Source organism: Dasypus novemcinctus, chromosome 5 (assembly GCF_030445035.2).
Source record: "Dasypus novemcinctus isolate mDasNov1 chromosome 5, mDasNov1.1.hap2, whole genome shotgun sequence".
Taxonomy (NCBI): Eukaryota; Metazoa; Chordata; class Mammalia; order Cingulata; family Dasypodidae; genus Dasypus; species Dasypus novemcinctus.
In genome coordinates this window covers 7,362,532-7,386,228 of record NC_080677.1, presented here as the reverse complement: position 1 = coordinate 7,386,228, position 23,697 = coordinate 7,362,532, and the positions used below count along the sequence as shown (strand labels likewise).

The 23,697-nt window shown below is 38.6% G+C and overlaps 1 protein-coding gene across 1 annotated transcript in view; it reads left to right on the top strand.

Moving 5' to 3' along the window:
- Positions 1-23,697, top strand: part of ABCA13 (ATP binding cassette subfamily A member 13) — a 345,366-nt gene that overhangs the window by 196,602 nt on the left and 125,067 nt on the right. Inside the window, exons 33-37 of the mRNA XM_071215039.1 lie at positions 8,595-8,713; positions 10,511-10,532; positions 14,513-14,541; positions 15,124-15,160; positions 16,136-16,244. Coding sequence (XP_071071140.1) covers positions 8,595-8,713; positions 10,511-10,532; positions 14,513-14,541; positions 15,124-15,160; positions 16,136-16,244 — 316 coding nt within the window. The remainder of the gene's footprint in view (positions 1-8,594; positions 8,714-10,510; positions 10,533-14,512; positions 14,542-15,123; positions 15,161-16,135; positions 16,245-23,697) is intronic.

Sequence of the window (23,697 nt, the reverse complement as noted above, 5' to 3'; positions counted from 1 at the left end):
TGTTGTGTCTGTACTTTCATGTAACGCTACCATAGCAGCAGCAGCTGTAATGATTCCAATCAGTCCCAAAATGCTTCTAATAAGCAGTCCAATAAAGCATTTAGTCTGTTTCAAGAATTCTTATATAGCAATAATTTACTTTCAGAAGACGACTGCCAAATCTCCATCATCCTCACCAATATCCAGATGCATTTTCTTCTTCTGGCCATTGCTATTGTTTCTTAATCCTTTAATCCTTAAACACACTTTGATGTTTTCCTTTCTGGTGGAGCCACTCTGCCTTTTCTCAGGTTTCAGTGGTAGGGCCCTGTATCTTTGCAAAGGCATTTGCGTCAACAGTCCTAAAAGGGATGTTAGTGGAGTTGCCAGGGACATGACAGTCACCTGTTACTACTAGCAGGTATCCCTGATGTTTTTTCATAATCTGAGGGTGATTTACAACAGTCCATCATTTCTGTCTTGTTTTTAGTATTTGCAATCTACCCCTGGATAGGGACAGCAGTCTTTAGAATGACCAAACACTATTGGGTTAAGTCTTTCACTTTTAGCAGGACCTCTTATGCTGCACACAATTGCTTTTTTATATTTTGCTTTTGGCTTCTTTTCAGAATTGTGATTAAAACCCAAGGGTTACTTACTTAGAATTTTGCTTTTGCCACAAACTCCACCCAAAGCCAATATGGGTACTTGCTACATCCAATTCATAGGCTAAATTAATGTCCACAATTTACCTTCCTTTTATTATTATTTAAAGCAGCTTGCTGGAGGTTTTCCTACTTCCATGAAGGACCTTTCCCAATACATACAATGGTTTTAATATTTGAGCTAAATGAGGGATGAAAGATTTTTAATATTCCAACAATATTACAAACTACATTAACATGAGAAAACATTGTACTTTATCAATTACAGCAGGTTATAGTTTTGTTTTACCAAACTAAACATCATTGAAGAATTTGATAGAACAGCAGGGACCCTGCAGCCAGTCCCAATTGTTTGCCTAGTTCAGGCTTTTAAGAGAAGATACTATTATCTCTGATGTTTCTTTTCATTCTGAAAAAAGGATTTCTGGTTAACATAATGTCATCAGTAGAGTTTCAGCCACCGATTTTATGCAGCTAGATTATTATCACCATGCCAGGACAGATGATTGGGCTAGGCGCACAGCCTTGGGGAAGCACTGCAAAAGTCCATTGTTGACTTTTCTACAGGTAGGAGAATGCAGACTGGCTTGACTTGCCTAAGGAAGTACTAAAGAAAGTCTTAGCACATTTTAAAACAAAGTGATAGTGACATAGCTGGACATTAACTTCTTGCAACAAACTAGCAATATTTGGGACTGCTGCATACAACAGTGTTGTTATTTTAATTTATGATGAGAGGTTGTTTCTGTGACATACCCCTTTTATAATAATTAAAACCATAATTAACCACATTATACTTCTGTTTAATATTATGCTGAAATATTGGTAAATTTATACACTCTGAAGTACTCATTTGAAACTTTTACTCATACAACTTTAATTAACAGGGGGTTAACAAATTTTGTTAATTTTATAACACTTTTAAACACTCTCTACTTAACTTATAACATATTAAATGAACTTAACTGTTTTTTAGTTTTCATTTTTAAATTTTGTTTGGATCCTCTCTCTTTTTCCTTTAGCAGTCAAACTAAGGATTTGTCAAATTTATTAATCTCCTTTAAGCACCCACTTTTTAAAAATTAAAAAAACTTTTAAAAAATATTACATTAAAAAATATGAGGTCCTCTATACCCCCCACCCCCCTCACGCCACTACTCTCCCCATAACAATCTCCTCCATCATCATGAGACATTCATTACACTTGGTGAATACACCTCATGGTCAATGGTCCACACCATAGCCCACACTCTCCCACATTCCACCCAGTGGGCCATGGGAGGACATACAAGGTCTGGTATCTGTCCCTGCAGCACCACCCAGGACAACTCCAAGTCCTGAAAATGCCCCCACATCTCATCTCTTCCTCCCACTCCCTACACCCAGCAGCCACCATGGCTACTTTCTCCACACCAATGCCACATTTTCTTCAATTACTAATCACAATAGTTCATGAATAGAATATCAGTAAGTCTACTCTAATCCATACTCTATTCCTCCATCCTGTGGACCTTAGAATGGTTGTGTCCACTCCACATCTATAACAAGAGGGGGCTTAGATTCCACATGGATGCTGAATTTTTCTTTCAAGATAAAAGAACAAATCTCTTGTAATTAGTTTGAAATAAAAAGCTACTTTTCAGGATTTGTTTTTAGAAAGCAGGGTTAGAACATTATGTTCCTTTAAAAGAGATAAGACCTTTCTTCCCTGAATACTGAGGAAATGATGAGGTTAAAGCACAAGAAGCTGTTTTGATAGAACAGACTTTCTTTGTATACTGATTATTCAGGAAACTTACTAAAACAGACTAATGACTTGGGAGACTTTGAAAAAGGACAAAGTTTTTGACTTTGCATTAGTATACTATTTGATACTAAAGCTTTTAAAACTTTATAGATAGATCCATCAAATTTTATTTAAATTTAATCATAAATATTTCTTTTCCACTAACCTTCTACACTTTCAGTATTCATTCAGGTTTGTCCTACACTCTACTCTTTCCCATTAATCAATCATTTCATCTTAGGGCAAAATTATTACTATTATTTTTAATAATAAAAACACATTCTATATATTCCACATACTAAGTTACCAGGCAAACTTCTTACAACATATAACTGCCATCAACACTAAACAAGCTTGTTAAAATAATGAACTTTTCTTCACTTTAAATATTTAGTAGCATGCAGTACTAGAAACAGTCCCCTGAAGCAAGTTGGCAGGGGAGACTGGCTGCCAACAAGTTTTCCTGTTTTAAAATTACATTTGTTATTAGTATTATCAATTAAGGTTTTATTTAAAAATGACTTTTTGGAATTAGCCATTTAAATACCTTATTTTAAACAATGCTTCATTAAACTTCTTTTAATTTTTTATAATTTTAAGACAAATTTTACCTTCAGAGAAAACATTCCCTTACTTAAAGTTACCACAATACCTTCTACAACTTGCCACATGCATTTAAGTTCCAAGAGTTTATGAAAATTAGCCATCCTACTTTAGGACAAAACGCACCTTTTAGAAAAATCTTGTTAAATTTCAGTCAGCATTTCCACAAACTTTTAACCTTTAATATTCATTTAAGTTTTACATCCTTCATTTTATCCCTGTGAGGAAAAATAAACTATTCATTTCAATCTAGGCAAGAACAACTTTTTATGAAAAGACTTATAGTAATTTTGTTAATCAAGACTTGCAATTTTTATCATTGTAGATATCTTATTAACATTTAACCTTATGTATTAATATAAGCACTTATTTAATTTTTGGCCATTTGAATAGAGCTCTTTTAAAAATTTTTACTTATGAATTTATATTACCATCTGGAAGTATCAAAATATACACTGACATTGAACAAACAGACAAACACAAAATAATTACAACACATTAACAGAAACATACAGTTTACAATTGACTCATAATTCTTACTTTCTTGGTATAGCTGCTTTTAAGTTCTCTGTTATATCACATCTTAGATTGTACTTTTTAAGATTTCTTCTGGAATCCATGTTGCCTGTAATATGCAAGCTTGTGCTTTGAAACATTTTTATTAGTTATCAGCAATCAGTTAAGATAACTTGAGCAGCATAAATGTAGCTAAGCTCTTATTTAGCAGATTAGACAGACCGTTAACATACATGTTTGGATTACTACTCTGTAAGATTATACTGAGACTTGAAGTTCAGTAGTAAACTATTGATTTAAAACTGAAAATTCCTTTTAACACCTTGATAAAAATTTTGTACTAATTTTATTATTTTGGTTAAATAGGCCCAATCAGAATTAGCATGGAAACAAAACAGAACAGAAGGCAATTAGGTAGGTGCAGAGGGTTGTACTGGATACACAGAAGGTATTTTATTAGGACTCTTCACTGAGTTTTTATTGATGAAAGGGTTAATATCAGGATGAGGGGAAAAACCTGATGGTTCCCCATTCACCTCAAGCTCCTGTTCTTGTTCCAATTTACTTTCTTTCATTTCAAATTTACTTATGGGCTTAGGAAATACAGTAATTTCATCTTTCTCTCCTTCTTCAGACTGTAAAGGATCTAGAGCTGCTGTTATCTGGTGGCATAAGGCTCATACTGATAATGGAATAAATTCCCTTTTTTGATATGCTCTTCGTAAAGCTTTCATTACACATCTCCACTGTTTCAAATTTAAAACATTACACCCCTGAGGCTGAGCCAGCCACAATGCTTTTGTATTAAAACAAACAATTCTAGTAATTCATAGTTTTTTACAGGCACCCCATTAACTTTTGGTAAAGTTTCTAATGCTTGCAAATATGCTTCCACACGTACCATTTGATTACCTATTACCCTGATGACTTTGCAGAAAATGTTACTTACCTAAAAGAAGCTCGAGTCTGCTTTGGACATCACACGACTCTCGACGAGGTCTTTTCCTTGGTTCCTGATACTGATTTGGAAGCCTCATTAACTTCTTCAGGCCCCACGTTGGGGTGCCAGATGTTGGAGATTTGGACCCGAAGGGTATTGGGAATGAAAGAAAGTGAAAGAAAGAAAGAGAAAGAACAAGAGAGCTGGGATCAGGGGGTCTGCGAGTAATAACTCCTCAGACAACTTTATTGTTTACAAGGGGCTCTCTATATACCCCAGTGTACATGACAAGAAGCAGACATACGTAGCCTACGTGCCAATAAGCATAAACACATAGTGTACGTGACATCAAGCAGCAATGCGTATTAACTATCAGCATTATCCATAGTCTAAGGAATTTTAAAAAATCTTATTTCAAGGTACAAAGTCTAAGTGTTCTATTCACTACAAAAGGTATGTGCTCATCTTTTCTTTCAGCCTTTAACAGCTTCATCCCATTTGCCGAGAACTCTTAATTACCACATTCCTTAGGTTGCAAGCATAGCCCTGGAGACAGCACTAGCATGGAGATAGCACGTCTCTCCTTGTGAGGCCACTGTGCCTCAGTTTCCAACATTAAGCAAATGAATCTTCTTCACCTAATGATGAGGAAGCTCAAATTGTCCTTTGGTGGGGAATTTCTTGAGATATCCAGGCAGGATGACCCCAAAGCTATTGTCATATTTTTGTTTGTGTTCTGAGAGCTAGATATTGTTAAGACCATTCAGGCTTTTTAGCGCTGGCTTATTAAGACAAAAACATATGGACGTAGGTATTGCACAATTAAAGAAAAAGTTGTAGTGATGTAGTATTGTAGGAGAATGAATTGCAATGTATTAGGAAAACTGATTTTAATTCACCTCAAAGGTAATCTTGAGAGCTAATTAATCAAGGACACAGGCCTATTAGTCTCAATCAACAAGCTAATGCTAATTTCAAGGAAAAAAGGAAAAACAAATTCTTGTGGAAATTGAAGATCTGTAAATGAAATGGCCACATGAAAAACATGTTTTCACCTTTTGTGCAATTGCTCTTAAGAACACTCCATTAAGCTCATCAGTGCCTTTCTATTTAGTGGCCTTTTAGGAATTTAATGACTACAAAAGGCTTTCTTTTGGGTGGATCTGGTACATTCTGTGAGGCAAAATGTACATTGGCTGTAAATGAAAACAAGGCACAGAATCCATAGTGGGCACTCAAAGTATTTATTGGCCTGAGAGTTGGGGGAAACTTCATGTTTCCCTTTTGTCCTTGTCTGTTCAGAAACTTAGGCTAAATTTGGTCCTTCCTGGCTGGAACCAGCTATCTGGGTTGAGATTCTTTTGGTGTGCTTGGGAGTGATATGTTTATTACTCCTTCCCTGTCTTGTGTCTTCCATTTTCTAAAGAAGTCTCTATTTTTTTTTATTTCATGTTCTTGTGCTTTAACCTTAATTTAACATTCTACTATAAAAGTAACTTTTATTATAAGCCAATAGAAATCTATTGGAATTAGATTGGGTGTTAATGGTAAAGAAATGAAAAAACAAACATCAAAATTGTTGATTTTTTTTTATCTAAATTCACTGCAACATCCATGAACTGTAAGATATCAGTAACGTGTGTATAAGAATAACAGTTTCAAAATAATTTCTATGGCCAAGAAGTTAGCAAAATTTCTGTGACCTCATAAATTTTAGAAATGCTGGGTAAGTGGTAATGAACAGGTCTTTTTTCATTCAACTCTTCTAATTATGATAATATATACTTGATAAGGGGGTGGAAACATGGGGCGTTTCTGCATTTTCTCACTTCGCAGAAATACTGCTTCACACATTAAGAGTCAGAGGAGCTCAGGAGAGGAAGTTAACGTGGAATTTATAAAAAGTGACTACTCTGGGCTGGCTAGAAAGAAACACACATGAAGGTGTGTAGAAGGACTGGCAATCCCATGGGGCATTCACTGGTCTTAGAGACCATGCTGAGTCCCAGTTGACTGTGTTTTGACAGAGGTGAAATATTTCTTTGCCTTTAAATTCATGTGTGCTATCCAGAATCCTGCAGCCTGTACGAATATGCCTCTTTCCTTGTAGTTCTATCAAATAGACTTCAGCTTTCTCCCAGCCAACCAAAAAAGTTGCAAGATCAGTCCTACTTCTGAAGCAAAAGATGTTATTTTGATTGGGTATTGTCTGAGTTTGCCAGGGCTTCTTTAACAAATACCACCGACGGGTTGGTTCAAACAACAGCAGTTCATCGTCTCACAGTTTTGGAGGCCACATCTGAAATCAGGGTGTCCCAGGATGAAGCTTCTCTGCAATCTGTTTTCTGGCAGAGGCTTGCCAGCAGTCCACACCTCAGGCTCTGCCTCTGTCACGTGGCCGCTGCCTCCTTCTGTCCTACAGTCCTGTTGGATTAAGGCCCATCCTGATTCATCTTAATCTGCTCTGCAATGATCCTACTTACAAAGAGCTTCACATCCACAGGACTGGGGCTTAAGACTTGAACGTGCCTTTGGGGAGACCCGACTCACTCCATAACAGACACAGGAAGAAAAGACTGCAAGAGGCGCTGGAATTGAGCTAGCTCTGAAGGATAAGCAGGAGTTTTTAGGGCTTGTGTTCATGTGGAGAATAATAGTAACACAACGAGGCAAAACTTGTAAGCAGGAATGAGTGTGGCTTTTTACAGTGTGAACAGAAGAAATGTTAGTTTCCTGTGGTTGCTATAACAAATTACCACAAAACGGTGCTTAAAACCACAGAATATTATTTGCTCATGATTCTGGAAGCCAGAAGAATGAAATCAGTATCACTGGGCCAAAATGAAGGTGCTCATTCTGGAGGCTTTGGGGAGGATTTGGTCTTGTCTCATCCATCTTCTGGTTGACAGCATGCCTTGGCTTGGGACTGAATCTCTCCAGTCCCTGCCTGGTGGTCACGGGGTCTCTTCCTCTTCTAATCTCCCCCTGCCTCCCTCTTTTAAGGGTACAGGGGATTGCATTTAGGATAATTCAGGTTAATCTCCCCATCTCAAGATCCTTAACCTAATCACATCCGCACAGTACAGAGAAGGTTAAAGTAAGAGACTGAGAACCTTTTCAGTGGGCTTGGATTCTTTCTAGGGATTTGGATTTTTTTCAGCAGGACAGTCATCTACTAAAAACTGAGTTTTGGAAAGATGTATCATGGCAAAATAATAAGGTGGATTGGAGAAAGGCTTGAGGCAGAGAAATTCACAAGGTTGTTATATTTGTGGGTGAGATGATTGAGTTTGGTTGAATTATAATTGATAATTTTTATTCTTTCTTTTAGTGTCTTTCCATCAAGAATGTAAAAATAATGCCTTAAATTTATACCTCACTTCTTACTTTGCCATCGTTCTTTCATGTATACCTGAGTCTAACAACAAACCCATGAGCTGGGGAAGGCGGCTTTCATTTTGGTTTTGGAAATAGAAAACAAGCTCTGAGAGCTGGAGTGAAAACTCCAGAGACAGAGTCATTTCCTAGGGTTGTAAATATTTTAGTACATTCTCTTTCTTAAATTGGTCAGAGAAATAGAAACCGAGCGTATGAAGCATGAGCCTGTGTGCCAGACAGCAGCCCTGCCTCTTCCTTTGGGAAGTAGCTCCTAATTAGGAGTCAGCACTTTCTCCCCGAGTGAGACTCTGGAGAGGAGCTGTTTGATTTCTGCTTTAGACACTTAGGAAAGAAACACAGTCATCTAAATTCTTCTTCTTCCAACCCTCCCATTAGCTTCCTCTGACTTTCTTTCAAGTTGATGATGTGCAAGATCACCCTAATGAAAACAGTTTTAGCTCTTACAAATCAGCCCAAACATATTTATACAAAAGGTTTTGAACTTCCCAAATATAATTGACTACCAAGGTCATAGTGGAATTCATACCTAGTCCTCAAATATAGGTGATGCTTAAACAGAAGATGGAGAGCAGGACAAATGAAAGGCCATAGATAATTCATTGAAAATTGAAAGCTAGGCAAGGTGTAATCTAGGTTAGGGTGATATCAGGAAATCTCTTTGTGGTATGAACACGTTTCTATTTTTTATCTTTGAAAAACATTACAGAAGTGCCCGAATGGGAGTGCCAGGGCCTCCTACCTGAAAAACAGCCTGGGTCACACGCTGCTCAACTTGTCTGCCTTCGACGTGGAGGAGTACCTGCTGCGGCCTTCAGAAAAACCAAGGTGTGTTCAACGTAGTCCCCTCTTTATTTTTTTCCCTATTGCCTTTGAATTGCTTTGGAAAACCTACTGTTTCAAATGCTAAGTTCTTCAAGACTCAAACTTCTTGAAAGGCTCACATTAACCTTGGTGCTCATAAAAATTCCAAAGAAACGCTGCAGGCCTTAATGAAATCCCATCTTGTTGACTCCCCCTTTCCCACGTTGGAGGAAATTGTATCAATTGAGATTCAGGCAGGGATAGAAGCAGGGGAAGCCAGAAGTGGTTTTTACTGTTTTAGAGTAGAAGAGCAGTTAAGTTAACAGCATCATAAAATAATGGTCTCCTTTGAAAATTCCCCCTCCAATGCAGCATCCAATATGGGCCTCTGGGTACTACCAGTGTCTTAAAAATCTTCTTAGGCGATCTTTGGAAAAGTTGTTATTTTTCTGCTGAATTTCTTTGAGCCTATAGAGAGAATCTAGAAGAGGGGCGGTAGGAAGGAGTGCTTCTTATTACCTTAAACATTCACCATGCCTTTAAATTTCATAAGTCTCGGAATGCATCGCTTTGCTTTTCACACAAAGGCGAACGTGTTCAGCAGGCCGTAGACACAGGCCTTTCTCTGACTCCTTAACCACAGTATTCCAGCGCGCCTTTATCCTCGCAGGTCACCTGTCTGCCCCAGCACGATTGGCTTCTCTCCTGCACCTCAGTGACTTTAATGTGTCCTAGACTTCTGATGTTCTTTTTGAACTCCGTGTGGTTACCTAGCGAAGGCAGGGGTTTGTGTGCTCCAAATGTTTATCCGACATGAAAATGGGGCTCAATCAATGTTTGTTGAATGAATAAATGAAAAAATTACATTGAGGAAGGTGGGAATGTGTCCTTTTCCATTTGCCTTAATTTTTTTGCTGAGAAATTTCTTCCCCTGGTCTTTACTAGAAGATTGCCCTTGAATTTTTTTTTTTTTAAGCAATTACACTTTATTTCTTTTTTCTTTTTTTTTTTCTGGGTGAGAAAGTACCTCTTATGGTATCTTTTTTTCAGTCTTCTTTTATTCAGAGAGTAAGAATGAACATTTAATAAGTTACTTTATTCCTAATGTCAAGTATTTCTGCAAACTGAGTATGAGCCAGATACCAACCATCCCATGGAATATGAATAAAATATGTAATTCCTACATAGGAGAAACTCACCAGGCCACATATAAGATAAGCTAACAAAGACACAATTTAAACCCAGAGTGGTAAGTGATACAATGAATGGAAATATAGCGTATTGTGGGAATCCAAAAGAGAGTGAACATCTAACTCAGACGCAGTACTTTGAGATGCCTTCCCGAATGAGGCAATATTTGACTGGAGTATTAAAGAAGTAAGAGTAAGGAAGACACAACAGTACAAAGGCACGCTGACTTGAAAGAGCAAGATAGAACTGGAGGTAGTTCTGAATAGTTGGTTTAGAGGGAAAATAACCATTAAATAAAGTAATTGGAGCCCTGATGATCTCAGCCCTATCTTTGACTGGCGTCTATTTCCTAACAAGATGGCAAGTCCTGAGAAGTACACTTTCTGTTGTGTGGGGCCTTGTCCATTCTTTTTGAATAAACAGTGTTCCCTTGGGTGCTTGCCAGGTAAGGTGGATTCCTTCAAGCCTGCTGACTCTGCCTGTTTTGTTATGTCACAGATGATCAGAACTTAGCTGGCTACTGTTCCAAGGCTGTTATATCCTTCGTGGTTGGTAACGAAACACTTATCCCTTACCAGAAGTTCTGGGGCTCCTTGATTGAAGGTCTAACATAACGTTTAATGTCTATAGGCTTGGAGGTTGGTCTTTTGCAGTGCAAATCCCCGATCAAGTTCAAGATGCAAATTCAAATATATCAAAACCGAAAACTCTGGCAAAGGTAATAATGGTTTATTTTCTTTTGTTTCTGTTTTAGAAAGCATTTAGGAAAATTCAATCTCCAAAGATCTCTTTGAGCACAGGAGGAACCAAATCAAATCCCAATGTTTTTCACTGCAAGATAAGTTATCTCATATGTAAACTTAGTCCTTCAGAAAAGAAAATGAATTTTCTTTTAAACAGTATGGGAATATACAAAACAGGTTACTGCTTGTTAAGGCAGGAATTCACCTAATAGACCTAAAGTGAAGGAGGAGATAATCTATTTTTAAAGATATCTGTAGTCAGGATAATGGGAAATATCACCAATTTTCCTGAACTATGGAGTTCTTCCATAGATGAACTCTAGTTCCTTACCTTCCAGAAGTATGGATGCCTGGCATTGCATGATGAAAGCAGTGATTACGCAGGTCTGCTCTTAAAGCTCCTGGTTCTCTAAGCTGGCCAGGACTATCCCACGTGAGTGAGGAATGGTCCACTGGCAATCCAAGAGATCCGGTGGGAGGCTTCTTCAAGTGTGAGGAAATGAGGAGTGAAGGTGAGGACACTTTGATCCATCAGTAGGAATGACCAGAGATTTCCCCCCCAAACCCCAAATGTTCAACATAATCTTAAAACGAGGAATGATAAGATATTCAAGCTTTTGACTTCAGGGTTGGGAAAATAGTATGGTGTTTGATTGAGAGAGAAATTAGGAAAAAGTTGACTGTGGGTAGAAGATAAGTCTACTCCTGGACAGCAAGTGTTAGTTCATGTTAGGACATCAAATGGGAAGGAATGTGGTCATATCTTTCTCTTCAGTATGGGTTTTGTGTCTGTTAGTCAACCTTGCATGGTCATGTGATAATGAAATAAGGATGATCTATATAAGCTCAGAGAGATGAACCTGGAAAAGCTTTTCAGGATAAGGACTAGTGCCTGCTAGAGACTTACCTGTTGGTCCTTTAACAGGTATATCACAATTTGATCTCTGAGGAAAATTTTAATAGTCGTGAGGAATGTTCAGCAATGAAATCCTTCCTTCAGCTAAGGATTTTTTTTTCAAATCTGCTTTCCTTTAGAGACAACATGAGAAGATTTATAGTGTGATAGGAAAATATCAAGATTCATAGCTTTATAGGAAAATAACCTAAAATACATTGGTGGGCTTTGACTACATTTTGAGGCCATTGTTCAATATTCCTAATTCGTACATGGAATCTGATAATTTCCTCTAAGGGCATTGTGACTTTTTAATCTATACAAACCCCACACTTTCTTGTTTGAGGTGGATGGTTGTGTCTTCCTTTCAGCAGCATAGGGCATGGTGGTGAGGACCCTGGGGTCTCCAGGTCCACAGTGAGGAGGTGTAGTGAGTCGTGTTTCCTTGACACCTGTTTCTTTTGGTCTTTGTTTAGATTTGTCTTCTGTACTGACATATTTAAGTAGTTATTTCTGGGGTTTCAATGTTGTTTGACATGTACTTTGCTAGGCACCAGATGGAAATACTGCACTGGGGAGAAATGATCATATGTTATCTGAAATGGCTGATGCCATAGTGAATTATTACACTAACCTTTCAGTAATTAATGGCCAACCTTTTATTTTGACCTTTAGGGTACATTCACAAGACAGAGATTTTTCAAGACTTTTCAAAGGGAAAGTGGATTATTTGCATATGAATATGCTTAATGGAAGATTCATTAAGTTGTAGCAAGTCTCTCATTGAACCTTTATGAGTTATACCATTCACATCTTGAGTATTTAGCTTGTTTAATCAAAACAACCTTCAAAATGTATGCATTTGATTTAAAAGGGGGAACACATTGCCAGTCCTGGTTTTGTATAGTGAACTACCACCTAATGAGCAGAATTAGTGCTGCAATTGTATTTTTCATACATTCTGTTTTCAGGTAGAATTTTATGAACTTGTATACCCATTGAGTGATTTTTTAAAAACTGCTACTCAGTTGCTTTTCTGAGGTATTGTTACTCTTGCTTTCTGACATGAAAGGTCTGTTTTGAGCTGATGTAATATGTTCCTAAGTGAGATTAACTTCCTCCTTTACTTAATGGATTTTATTGCTTCCTGAATTTTGGACTGAGAGAAGGAAATCTGACAATTTATTTCCATAATAGAGGCCAATGTTTCAGAAATAATTCATAATTGAAAAAAAAAGAACCTTCCTTTGAACTCTGCTATATCTTAAACGCTAATTTTAATATGATCATGAGGTATATATTGCTTGGTTAAAGAATTTTTAAAATCTCTACCAAGTAATGACCATATTATTGAAGAACCAAATGGAAGTTCAGGAACATTTCAAACTATTTTCCCTGGAATTTGGTGTATTGGTCAGCTTTTGCCACAATAGTGCTGCCTAACAAATAACCATAAACCATTGGTGGTTTCAACAACAGACTTTAATATAGCTCATAAGTCTGTGGGGCTTCTGCTATGGTGGGTTGTCCTTAGCAAGTGCTACGTGTTGGGGGGAACTCCTTAATTAAGTGCTAGTTCTCATCCCTGGGAACAATTCCCCAGTCTGTTCTTCTCAGTGGCACTTAACTCTGCTCTCTGGCAAGCCCTTCCTCTCCCACCATCCTCTATTGCTATGTGTGAAGAGGATATTTGGAAATATGCCTTTTGAGCAGACTTCAGTCTGCCTGCTGCCTGTAGAAAGTCCAGGCTGGTAGTGCTTTCTTGAGTCTAAGCTTTCTATTTAATAATTGACATCCCAAAGCAATGTCCACAATTTTCTGAGACATGCTGCTCTGTCTAAAATTAATTACTGGTACTTTGGAAATATCCCCTTTGCCAACCTGAGAGGGTCTTTTAATACTACCACCATTACTTCAGAGATCTTAAAAAGGATCTCACAGTGACACAGCTGACTTGATCTTTATTCTGAGATCATGTCTTTAGCATTTTGCCTTAAGATCTCCATGCCTGAGTTAAAAAGTTTATTGGGCACAATTTCTAGCTTAGAAGTCACCACAGGTGACAATTTAATCAAATGTTCTGATAGTGTACAATAAGGGTCACCATTTTTTCAGTCACCCTTTGCAGTTTTCTTGCTATTATCTCCAGCTTTTCTAAAAGTGTTCTCATATATTTCCAACCTCCTCTAATCATCTCCTTTTTACTCACAATACCAATAAAAAAAACCACCAACCCGTATTTTCAGCTTTTGTTAGAGCCAAATCCTCTTCCAGTACCAATTTCTGATTCAGTCATCTACTGTGACAATAATGTTGCATAACAAGCAATTACAAACCTCAGTGGCATCGACAACAAGCCCTCATTCAGCTCCTGAGCCTATGAAGTAATGCCTCCTGTAGGCTGGGCTGGGCTGGGCTGATCTTGCCCAGGCATGACTGTGTTCCGGTTGGCCAGCTGCTGGCCTCGCTGTGATGACGGCGAGGACTCAGCTCTGCTCCTTCTGCCCTATGCTCCAGGAAGCTAGCCCGGGCAGTCCCTCAGGCTGATAACAGAGGTGCAAGAGGGACTGCAGAAATACGTGGCTGTTTTTCAAGGCTCTATTTGTGTCACATTCTATTGACCAAAGTAAGTCACATGGCTGAGCCCAGAAGTCAGAGGTGGAGGGTATGACAGACACATGGCAAAGGATGTGGGTACAGGACAGGTGAAGATTTGAGGCCATGAATTCAAGTGAATTCAGAGTCCAGGAGGGTGCGGCAATAGAGGTTGAGCAGACAGGCTTCTGTCTCCCCACTCCACTTCACTAGAACTGTTTCACTTTGGTTTCTAGACTGTCATGCAGTATCATTTCAAGGTGAAAAATAATTGCTCTGCTTATAAAACAGAAACTAAAACACCAACACAAAATAAAACAAAACAAAACTTGAGAAATCTCTGACCCAGGGCAAAGCCTGCCATGTTCTCTCTCATGTTAAACATTTGAGGGAACCAAGATTCAAGGAGGAGAAAGACCTAAGCCAGTGTGAGTGGGAGGCTCCAGTGTCCACAGGCGGTGCTCTTTCTCCTTGACACTAGCCTGTGCCTTGAACTGAACAGAATCCCAGGTTTCTATCATTTTCCTAAGTATGACTAGCACTCAGGTAGGAATGTGTGTGTATAGGGGCTGACAGAAAAGAGAACACAGGGATGTCAGTACAGATCTGTGAGAAGGAGAATCACTGTGTCGGGGGAAGAAGCAGCTTGCCCTGGCAGGTGGCGTAAGTTCCTTCACTTCAGTGTTGGCTTCTCCAGTGAAGAAACCCGTGCTTTACCAAATGTGTTCAAAAATTCTGGGTCTAAAGTATTTTATAGGTTTTTTTTTTTTTCAGTTTTTTGTTACACAGTACCAGTCTAAGATCTGTTCAAGTACATCCTTGAACACTTGCAGAATGTTCTGGCTTTTGTGGTTAGTAGGTCCCAAGCTGCATTCTTTCCCCCTGGTTGTTTAAAAAATGATTGACAAGGATTTCTCCATGGACTTGAGAAAATATTTGAAAAGGAGGGTGAGTAGTGGTAGCTGGTGTGAAAGAGATGGGGTCTCTGTTTTCTGAATGGCTTGATGAAGTGGACTCTCTGGGAATGAAGGGAGAACATTGTCTTGTGTAGGCAGCTTTTTAAATTTAGTAAACCGCATGAGCAATAGTTAATTACTTCACTGTTTCCATGAGCAGAAGAGTTGCCTGGCAGGACCCTGGTTATAAAACAATTCTATAAGAGTAAGATGGGATGGAAAGAAAATAGGGTGGAAGCAAAGAAACTTTGATAGCTGTTCCTACCTTTGAACTTGGATAAGTTCCTTCAAAAATTTACTTTCTCTTGGGCAGGTCTAATTTTATGGAGGATTGTCTGTTACAAAAGACAGCATCCTTGAGAGAAATGAACTGTCCAATCGTGTTCAGACTAAAACTTTCCAGTTGGTTCATTATACTTGAAGACACTCACCAGCTTTTACAAACAGAATATATTTTTTCATTTTTCATTATAATGTTGATATTTTGCAATATAGATACCAATGGTTCAATTAATCTTTTTTATGATACCTATTATCTCAACTGTAATAACATTGTCTTCTTTCTCCCATTTCCTCTTTCACCTTTCTCCTGTGTGACAGGAATGCTACTTTGTTCTTCATGCTCAGCAAATGTTCGGTTCAATTTATTTTGAGAAAAAATGTTCCATGTTCAGTTATTAATTTGAAAGTAATCATTTTTTCTGATGATTTTCCATGCTTTTAATTTGCAGGTCAAACTTCATTAGCTAACCAACTGAGAAAGAAAAAAAAAGATGAGCTAAGGTTCTTTTTCCCTGTGAAAATATAATTATATAGCGACATTCACATTTGTTCTGGGCAAAATTAATCTATTTTTAGCTATAAATTATATGCTTGAGATAAATATAAAATTAGCAGACTGGAATTTACTGCTCACTGTCAACCATGCTGGGACATTATTTTGAGTCTTGCAGGCAGGTGCAGATATAGCTAATTGACATATGTGTTCCCTTGGTCTGAGAAGACCTGGTGAATAGACATAAGACCTAATTTCATGAGAGCCATTAAATTATTTTTCTTTTTTTAGGTGTGGTATAATCAGAAAGGTTTTCATTCCCTACCTTCCTATTTAAATCATCTCAACAATCTTATTTTGTGGCGGCACTTACCCCCTTCTGCGGACTGGAGACAATATGGTAATGTTATTTTTCTTGTATTATATTTCACTACTTTCAAAAGACAATGTTTGTAAGAGTGAAAAAAGCATGGGAATATGAGGAATGATGGGGAGGCTTCTAACTGGTCAGCTAGTCCATATTTAAATACACGAAGTTGTTAGCCCTGCTTGTCTTTATTTGTGTATCATTAAATATCTTTACCTTTCTGAAACTATAAACTGGTGTGTAAAATGAGGGAAATAAAAGTAACTTGAAAAGTCTCTCCTAAATTTTTTTTAAATTCTGTGGCTTTTATAGTTTAGAGAAGCAAGAATAATTTCACATTTCAAAGACATTGTTTTATGAAATATTCTTATACAAAATATAGACTAGCCCTTTCATTATTATTGGGAAGGTTAATATACTTTGATTTATGCTGGGCCCTCAACCCATCAATTATCTATGTTAACTGTTTATTTACTAACTATGCTCTCTTATTTTGGTAAATGGTACAAATATATTTCTGGAATCCAGAGTTAACTTATTGGTTTAAGGGAATATTTATATGCTTCACTTGGGAATGGAAATTCTAATATATCATATTCATTCATTCATTCTTACAAAAAAAGGGAAAAAAGAAACAGGACGTGTCAGCAACAACAGCCATATCCATCACAGTTTAATCACAAAATATTTTAGCTGAAGTATTAATTCACATAGAATTAATTGCTAAACAATTATCCAAATATACTATCACTTTACTACAAGCTTATCTTAATTTTCCACATTTGTTTTCCTTTCTCTACCACTTTTTACAAAATAAATTTAATTATTTTGTGGCACTGTATTTTGTAATAATGTTGGATAATATAAAAAATTTTAAAAATGTTTATAAATGGTAGTATAAAAGAAGTAGAAAGTGGCTCAAAGGAAAGACAGCAGAGTGACATATATTAAGTTTCCTAAATGTACCAGGGACTCCATTTCATATTTAACATCCATGGTCTCATCTTTGTCAGGTGTACTTGCCCATTTCACTGATTACTAAACTGAGGTTCAGAGAAATCAACTACCCGCTATGGCTCTGAACAAGTTAAGAGATGAGGCCATGACTTGACTCTAGATCTAACTGATTACAAAGCCTTTACTCTCTCTGTTACATCAAATGGGGATGTCATGTCTGGCAGGCATGAATAGAACATTGCAGCTTGGCCGGTGGGCAGAAGTGTGACTGAGTTTGGGAAGCCAATCTAGCTACTAGCATGCAACAGAAATCATGGTGTGTGCTCAGGTCAAATTGAGAAGTCCAGTTTGACCTCATCATAAAGGTGAGTGTAGGAGGATAATTGTAGGTCTCTCTGGAAAGGTGGTCTGGGGTCAAATTCTGCTCAACCTTGACTGACAGGATGATGAGCTTGGACTTCATTTAATAGACAATAGGAACTTTTATATTATTTGAGAATTTTTAAAATATAATTTGAGAATTATTTGTGAACGATATGATCAAAGTAATATGCTAGAATGAATAAGATGGCAGCCAAGTTAAAAAAGGAGAAGGGCTAGTAGCAACTAGTGACCGGTTAGAAAATCATTGCTCTCAATTTATGGCATGGCCAAGGATATCTCTAAAGAAAAAAATGATGAAGTTCAGGCAGATGGGAGAGAAGGCTGGAGTGGAACTGAGTATGGGGATAGGAAAGAATTTAAAGAACTTGATGACAAACCATATGTAGAGGAAGAGCTTAGAGAATCTAAACTATAAGTCTAAACTTTTTAGAAAGAATGATCTCCTGGTCAGTATTGATGGCATAATAAAGGACAAATTAGGAGGAAGAGACATTTTCAAGGAAGGGGCAATGCGGGTTGTACCAATTCAGTTACGCTGTGTTTGAGTCACACGTGTGAATGAAAACTTGATAGGATACAGAAAACTTAAGCAACGAATTCAGTCAGAAGTTATGGGAAAAATAACTCTATAAATTTAGCCCTAAACTTAATAAAAATTATAGGTAAAGCTGGTCAGTGAGTGAGATCCTCCTTGGGTCAGAGAAAGATGTGAAAGAGGAGAGGGCTGGGGGCAGGAGAGTGGGAAAGTGCCAGAGGTGCTACAGCCGAGGAGGCAGGCAGGTCTTGGCAGAGGTAGGGCAGGAGAAATTCTGAGGTATTCCAGAATCATTAAGGAGAATGGGAGTGCAGGGATTTGTGGAGTTGTAGAGATGGAAATTAGAGTAAAGGGAATGAAGTTGAGAGTTTATTTGGGATTTAGAGACTAAACAGATACATTTTTTCTTATGAAAATTTAACAGAGGAGAAAGAAGAGAAACTGTGTGTGTGTATGGAGATAGGGAATAATGGAAGACTCTGGGAGATTGATGGGATGTAAGGGAATGTTTTGAATGTTCATTGGAGAAAGGAAAATTGATGGATCAAGATTTGGAAAGAGGCAGACAAAGAACCTGAGTGGAGTGTTGTTGTTGTTTTCTGGAAAAGATGAAGACCTCTTCATGTGATGCTATAAGAATGAAGACAAACCTATAGGGGAAACTTGTGAAATAAGGAAGGAGTTTGTGGGGAACTTCATGCCAGCTGACCTTAATCTCTATTGATAAAGGAAGTCAGGTTGTTTACTGGAACTACAGGAACAAAGATGGGCCTTGCTGATGAAGGAAACACAGAAAAACTTGTGTACCTCTGACAGGGAGAATATACTAGAGATTGAACATAGATGTATGAAATTATGAATAGGGATCAAAGAGAGGACTCAACTGCATGCGCCATAAATTCTTGGTGGACACCATCAATAGGAAGTCAGGAATGTTTTTATCTAATGATTTGAAATTAACATGAATGAGAGTGGATGAAATTGGATGGAATAAAAACAGACAAAAAATGAGAATCCCTTGCCACAGAATCCAGACTGGAAAGAGAGGCAAGTGAAATCAGTGGGAGCTTCTGCTTGGGGCAAATAGGAGGGGGCATAAGGCTGGATGTCATGTCTATGATGAGAGGGATCTACAAGAGAGAAGAGGAAGAAGATGTGGTAAGGGGAAGGAAGGTTGGAATCTGACATCAAAGAAACACAAAAGCTGCTCTTCAGTGGCTGGAAAGAAATGGGGGTGGGGGCATCGAAGTGGAAGGTTTAATGAAGGTGTCACTGACAATCACAGCCAGAAATGAAGAGTGGAGGCTGGGAAGGTGTTTGTTGAGAGGGGTATGGACTGGTGTGTGGGATTCTGAGCCATTTTCCCAATCAGCATATCTGATGGATGGTTTTTATACAGTGACCGCTTCTGTGGGGCACAGAGTTTGATGAACCCCTTAACTGTAGCAGGAAGTAAAATCTAACAAGACCTCATTCATATTTTGGGGGTGGTGGTGAAGCAGAGTTTTCATAAAAAATATTTTACAAGCACACAAGAAAGGAAATTAGCCATTTGATCCTCTTCTAAAAAGTATTTTTTTTATAAGGAAAAAGCAGTATGTGACTAATCCAATATTTAAAAACAACTTTATTTTCCAAATTATGCTCTATTCTCTCTACATCCCCCTCCACAAGTAATGTAAAGAGAAAAATTAATATGTATTATTGAAAAATAAGCCTAAGAACATATTATAAAAATGTAGCCAAACATAGGATGTGGGGATTTGAAACAAAACTTAATATGGGCTGCAATGGCATAAAATAGTTTGATTATCTAAGTGGGAACCAGAAGATGGTCTACCTTCTTTGATAACTAGATGATTAGGATGATCGATGCAAGCCTGCTTTGCATGGAAGGATGCCCTGAAAGAGTGGTTAGCTGTCACACCCTCACTTCCTCTCATTGTCACCTTTCCTGGGTTTTGCTTTTATCAGTCTCCTGGAAAGTCCAGATTTTTCATGGACATCCCCAGCGATTGCCTCATTAGGGCATTCAGGGTCCTTTTCCATCAGTCCTTATCCTGTTGACTTTATGTGGCAGCCAATGGTGTTGACAAACTCCCTTCCCTTCTTCTCATTGGGAAGGGTACAGAGTAGTGACAATCAGCCAGGTTTCATTTATTATGTCCAGGTGGAAATGTACTTTTGGTTGAAACTATCATAACATTTCTCACAAAAGAACACCTCCCCAAGCATCCACAGTGATGTGTATGATCTCTCCATAGTAAATGGAAGAAAGTAAGTCTCATGGTGATTGGAATCTTTGCCCAAGGCTGCACTTCTAGAAGATTGGAATCCGGCTCTGATTCTAAAGCCCATGTTCTCTTGCAATCCAGGGTCTCTTAAAAGAGCTATAGCAGTTATGGAAAATAAGCACATTAGCAAAAACCCCTGTGATAGTCCACTTTATAGAGGACAGTGAACTTGTCTCTATCCTCTCAGACTTAGTGGAGAGGAACCTGCTCAAGTGTAAGTTTGCCTTCACTGAGGCTATGCACAACCTCCACTGCAGTTTCCACTTTCTGGAACACTGCCCTTCTCCTCTTTCTTATTTTCTCCCTCCAAAACATCCTTTTTATCCCTAAGCTGTAGGCCAAACATGAAGAATGGCTCTCTCTCTCTCCTGAGAAGATTGATTGTTGCCATCCTGAACAAATGAAAGAACATCCTTTTCAGACAGCCTGTGATTTTCAGTGGGTTTTGTGCATAGAGGCTGGAGTCAAATGGGCACCTGGGCTTGAATCAAATTTTGGCCACTTCTAATCTCTTGACCTTTAGCAAGTTATTCAGTGTTTCAAAGTCAGTTTCCTCAACTGTAAACCACAGATGGTAGTTGTATTTACCTCATAGACTGTTGTAAGACTAAAATGATGTGTTTTAGCTATTAAGGAAAAAATAGTACTAGGAAAAATATCCTCAAATACCCATGCACTTTGGATTCTATAAGTGTAAGGTGAGAAGAGCCTTGTTTTATTCTGAGCAGCAACTTGGAGGGGCCACATTCCTTCAGAATAAGTCAGGGATGGTGGCATTTTGCCCTCTACTCTGCCAAGATGCCTTGCTTCCACCTGGAGGCCTTAGATGCCAGTGGCTTCACAGGAGATTTGGTTGCATAGCTGGACCTCTGAATTCCTCTGCTGCCCAAAGGGTCTGCCAGCTGCTCACCCAGGCCTGTGGTCGATGTCATGCCCTATGCTCGAAGGTTTTTAGGTCATCATTTTCTTGCATGGTTGCGATACTCTGTTGTTCTCCTTTCCACTAAATGACCTATGAATGCAGTGAGGTTTTCTACCATCCATCAATTGAGCTCTAGCATCTGATTTTCCATCACGGTCCAACTAGAGGATGTATGGGCATTTCAGGACTGTGAAAGAACTCCTGATAGCATCTTTATTTACCCTTACCTGAGCTTTTCTTGCAGGTATAATGGCAATACCTGGACTTTGATAGTCTCTATTTGTGTTCTGCTCTGAAATTTATTTGTTATGCAATTCTTGTCTTTGGATGAGGTCCTTAATCTCAGAGGTTTTTTTTTTTTTTTTACCCTGAAAAATGGGATAAAGTACCTCTTGCATAGGGTCACTTGAGGATTTGGTAAGGGAATACACTTTGCACACTGGCAAATAGAGAAGATCCAAACAGCAGATGTATTTTCACTTCATTATTATTTCTGTGATTTGTATTATCTTGAAAATTTACTAAGGGTAAAATATTCTTTCTTAATTATAGTCTTTTATCCAAATCACCAAAAGAAAGAACTTTCTTAAATAAATTTAATAGAACTCTAAGACTGACTTAATAATTGCTTTTATATCAAAACATAGTGTCTACCATCAAGAGATAGTCAGTCACCAAGGCAGCAGGGTATTTGAAGTAGAACTAAATGGAGTCCAGCCTTTTATTGAGTGCCTGCTATACACCAGGGTCCTGGCATGCTGGACCTCTGAAGATCTGGAGATGAAGAAGGCAGAGCCTTGCCTTTAAGGAGGTAGGAGTATTCTTGGAGAGAGAAGACATAAACACCAGCTGCAGTGTCACAGTGTCACAGTGATGACACACTTCTGCACTGGATGGGGACTGACTTTTCCTGAATGGGAGGCATGCAGTGGTGCTTTGGAGAGCAGGGTGTTCCAGTGGAGTCTTGAAGGATTGGTGGGATTCAGGCAATTTAGGGGCCATGGAGGGGCAGGGATTGGAAGAGAATGGTTAGAAAGGCAGAGGATATAGAAGAGAATTTCAGAGAGAAGGAACGCATGGAATGTCCATGGGTATAAGACATGTGCCTCAGCACCTGCAGGGAAATGACAAGAGGGCTAGCCATGCTGGGCAGAAACTCCTCCTCCAGATGCTAGCACAAAGAAGGACATTAGGCATTGAATTGTGTCCCTAAAAAGGCATCTTCAAGTCCTAGTCCCTGTCCTGCGAATGGGACTTGATTGGGAAAGAGGATCTTTGAAGATGGAATTCGTTAAAATGAAGCCACACTGGATTAGGGTGGGTCCTAACCCAACATGGTGTCCTTAGAGAAAGGGTTCTTACCAGGGGTCCATGAGCTTGAATTGAATTTCAAAAACAATTATTCTTGTGGATATGTGTTGGTGCAGGTGTGATATGTTATTAAATAACACACAGTAGAGTGTGGACTTGTAAGGGGCTGTGGATTTCACCTGACTGGCAAAGGGGTCCATGGAACACAGAAGGTGAAGACCCCCTGCGTCTGATGGAGAGGGAATTTGGATGCAGCCAGAGGAGACTTTCTTGTTGTTTTCAGTCCCCCAGGCTGTGGTGCTTTGTTTTGGCAGACCGAGGAACACAGGCACAGGTTGTGAGTGGTTTTAAAGAGGACACGACATGGCTGGGTGTGCACTTTTGACAGCTCTGAGAAGAGAGGCAGAAGGATCAGAAGGGAATAAGGCAGAAGAGAGTGAGAAGAAAACCAGTATTCACAGAAAACTGCAGTTCCCTTCACAAGTGACAGGGTGATGTAACTGCTAACACATATCCCAATTCACATGAGCTTGAATGAAAAGTGTAAGCCTAAATTTGGCTCCAGATAGAACCCATAACCCCAAATCTGGTATTTGCTGGAATCACGATCTAGAGACATCGGAGCAATGTGACTGAATGGCAATTGTAAATCAGTTCCCTTGGTACGTGGCTCTGGGTCACCAGATGTCCTGACAGTGTTCATCTCAGAAATGGGGTGGACTTTCTGTTTATTAAGAAGTTTGCGTTGACTTGAAAGATACATTTAGTTTCAGCTATTGGAAATTTTGTTGGAGGTATTTTGTTTGTTTCTATCAAAATTGCAATTCTAATTTGACCTGTTGATGTAGTTGTCATGGGAGAGGAAGGTTTGTGCAATAAATTGGATCATACAAGACACAGCCCAGCAAAACAGTGCACTGTGACTTATTATCAAAATATTGATTCGACACTCCTGGAAGCAGGACTGCAAACAAAACATTTTCTCCCATCCCTCCATGCTTGCCTGTTCATAAAGGACATGGACAGAGAGAGAACGATTCACTTAATGATCATAATGGAACAAAGCTTGCCCTGCTGTGGAGC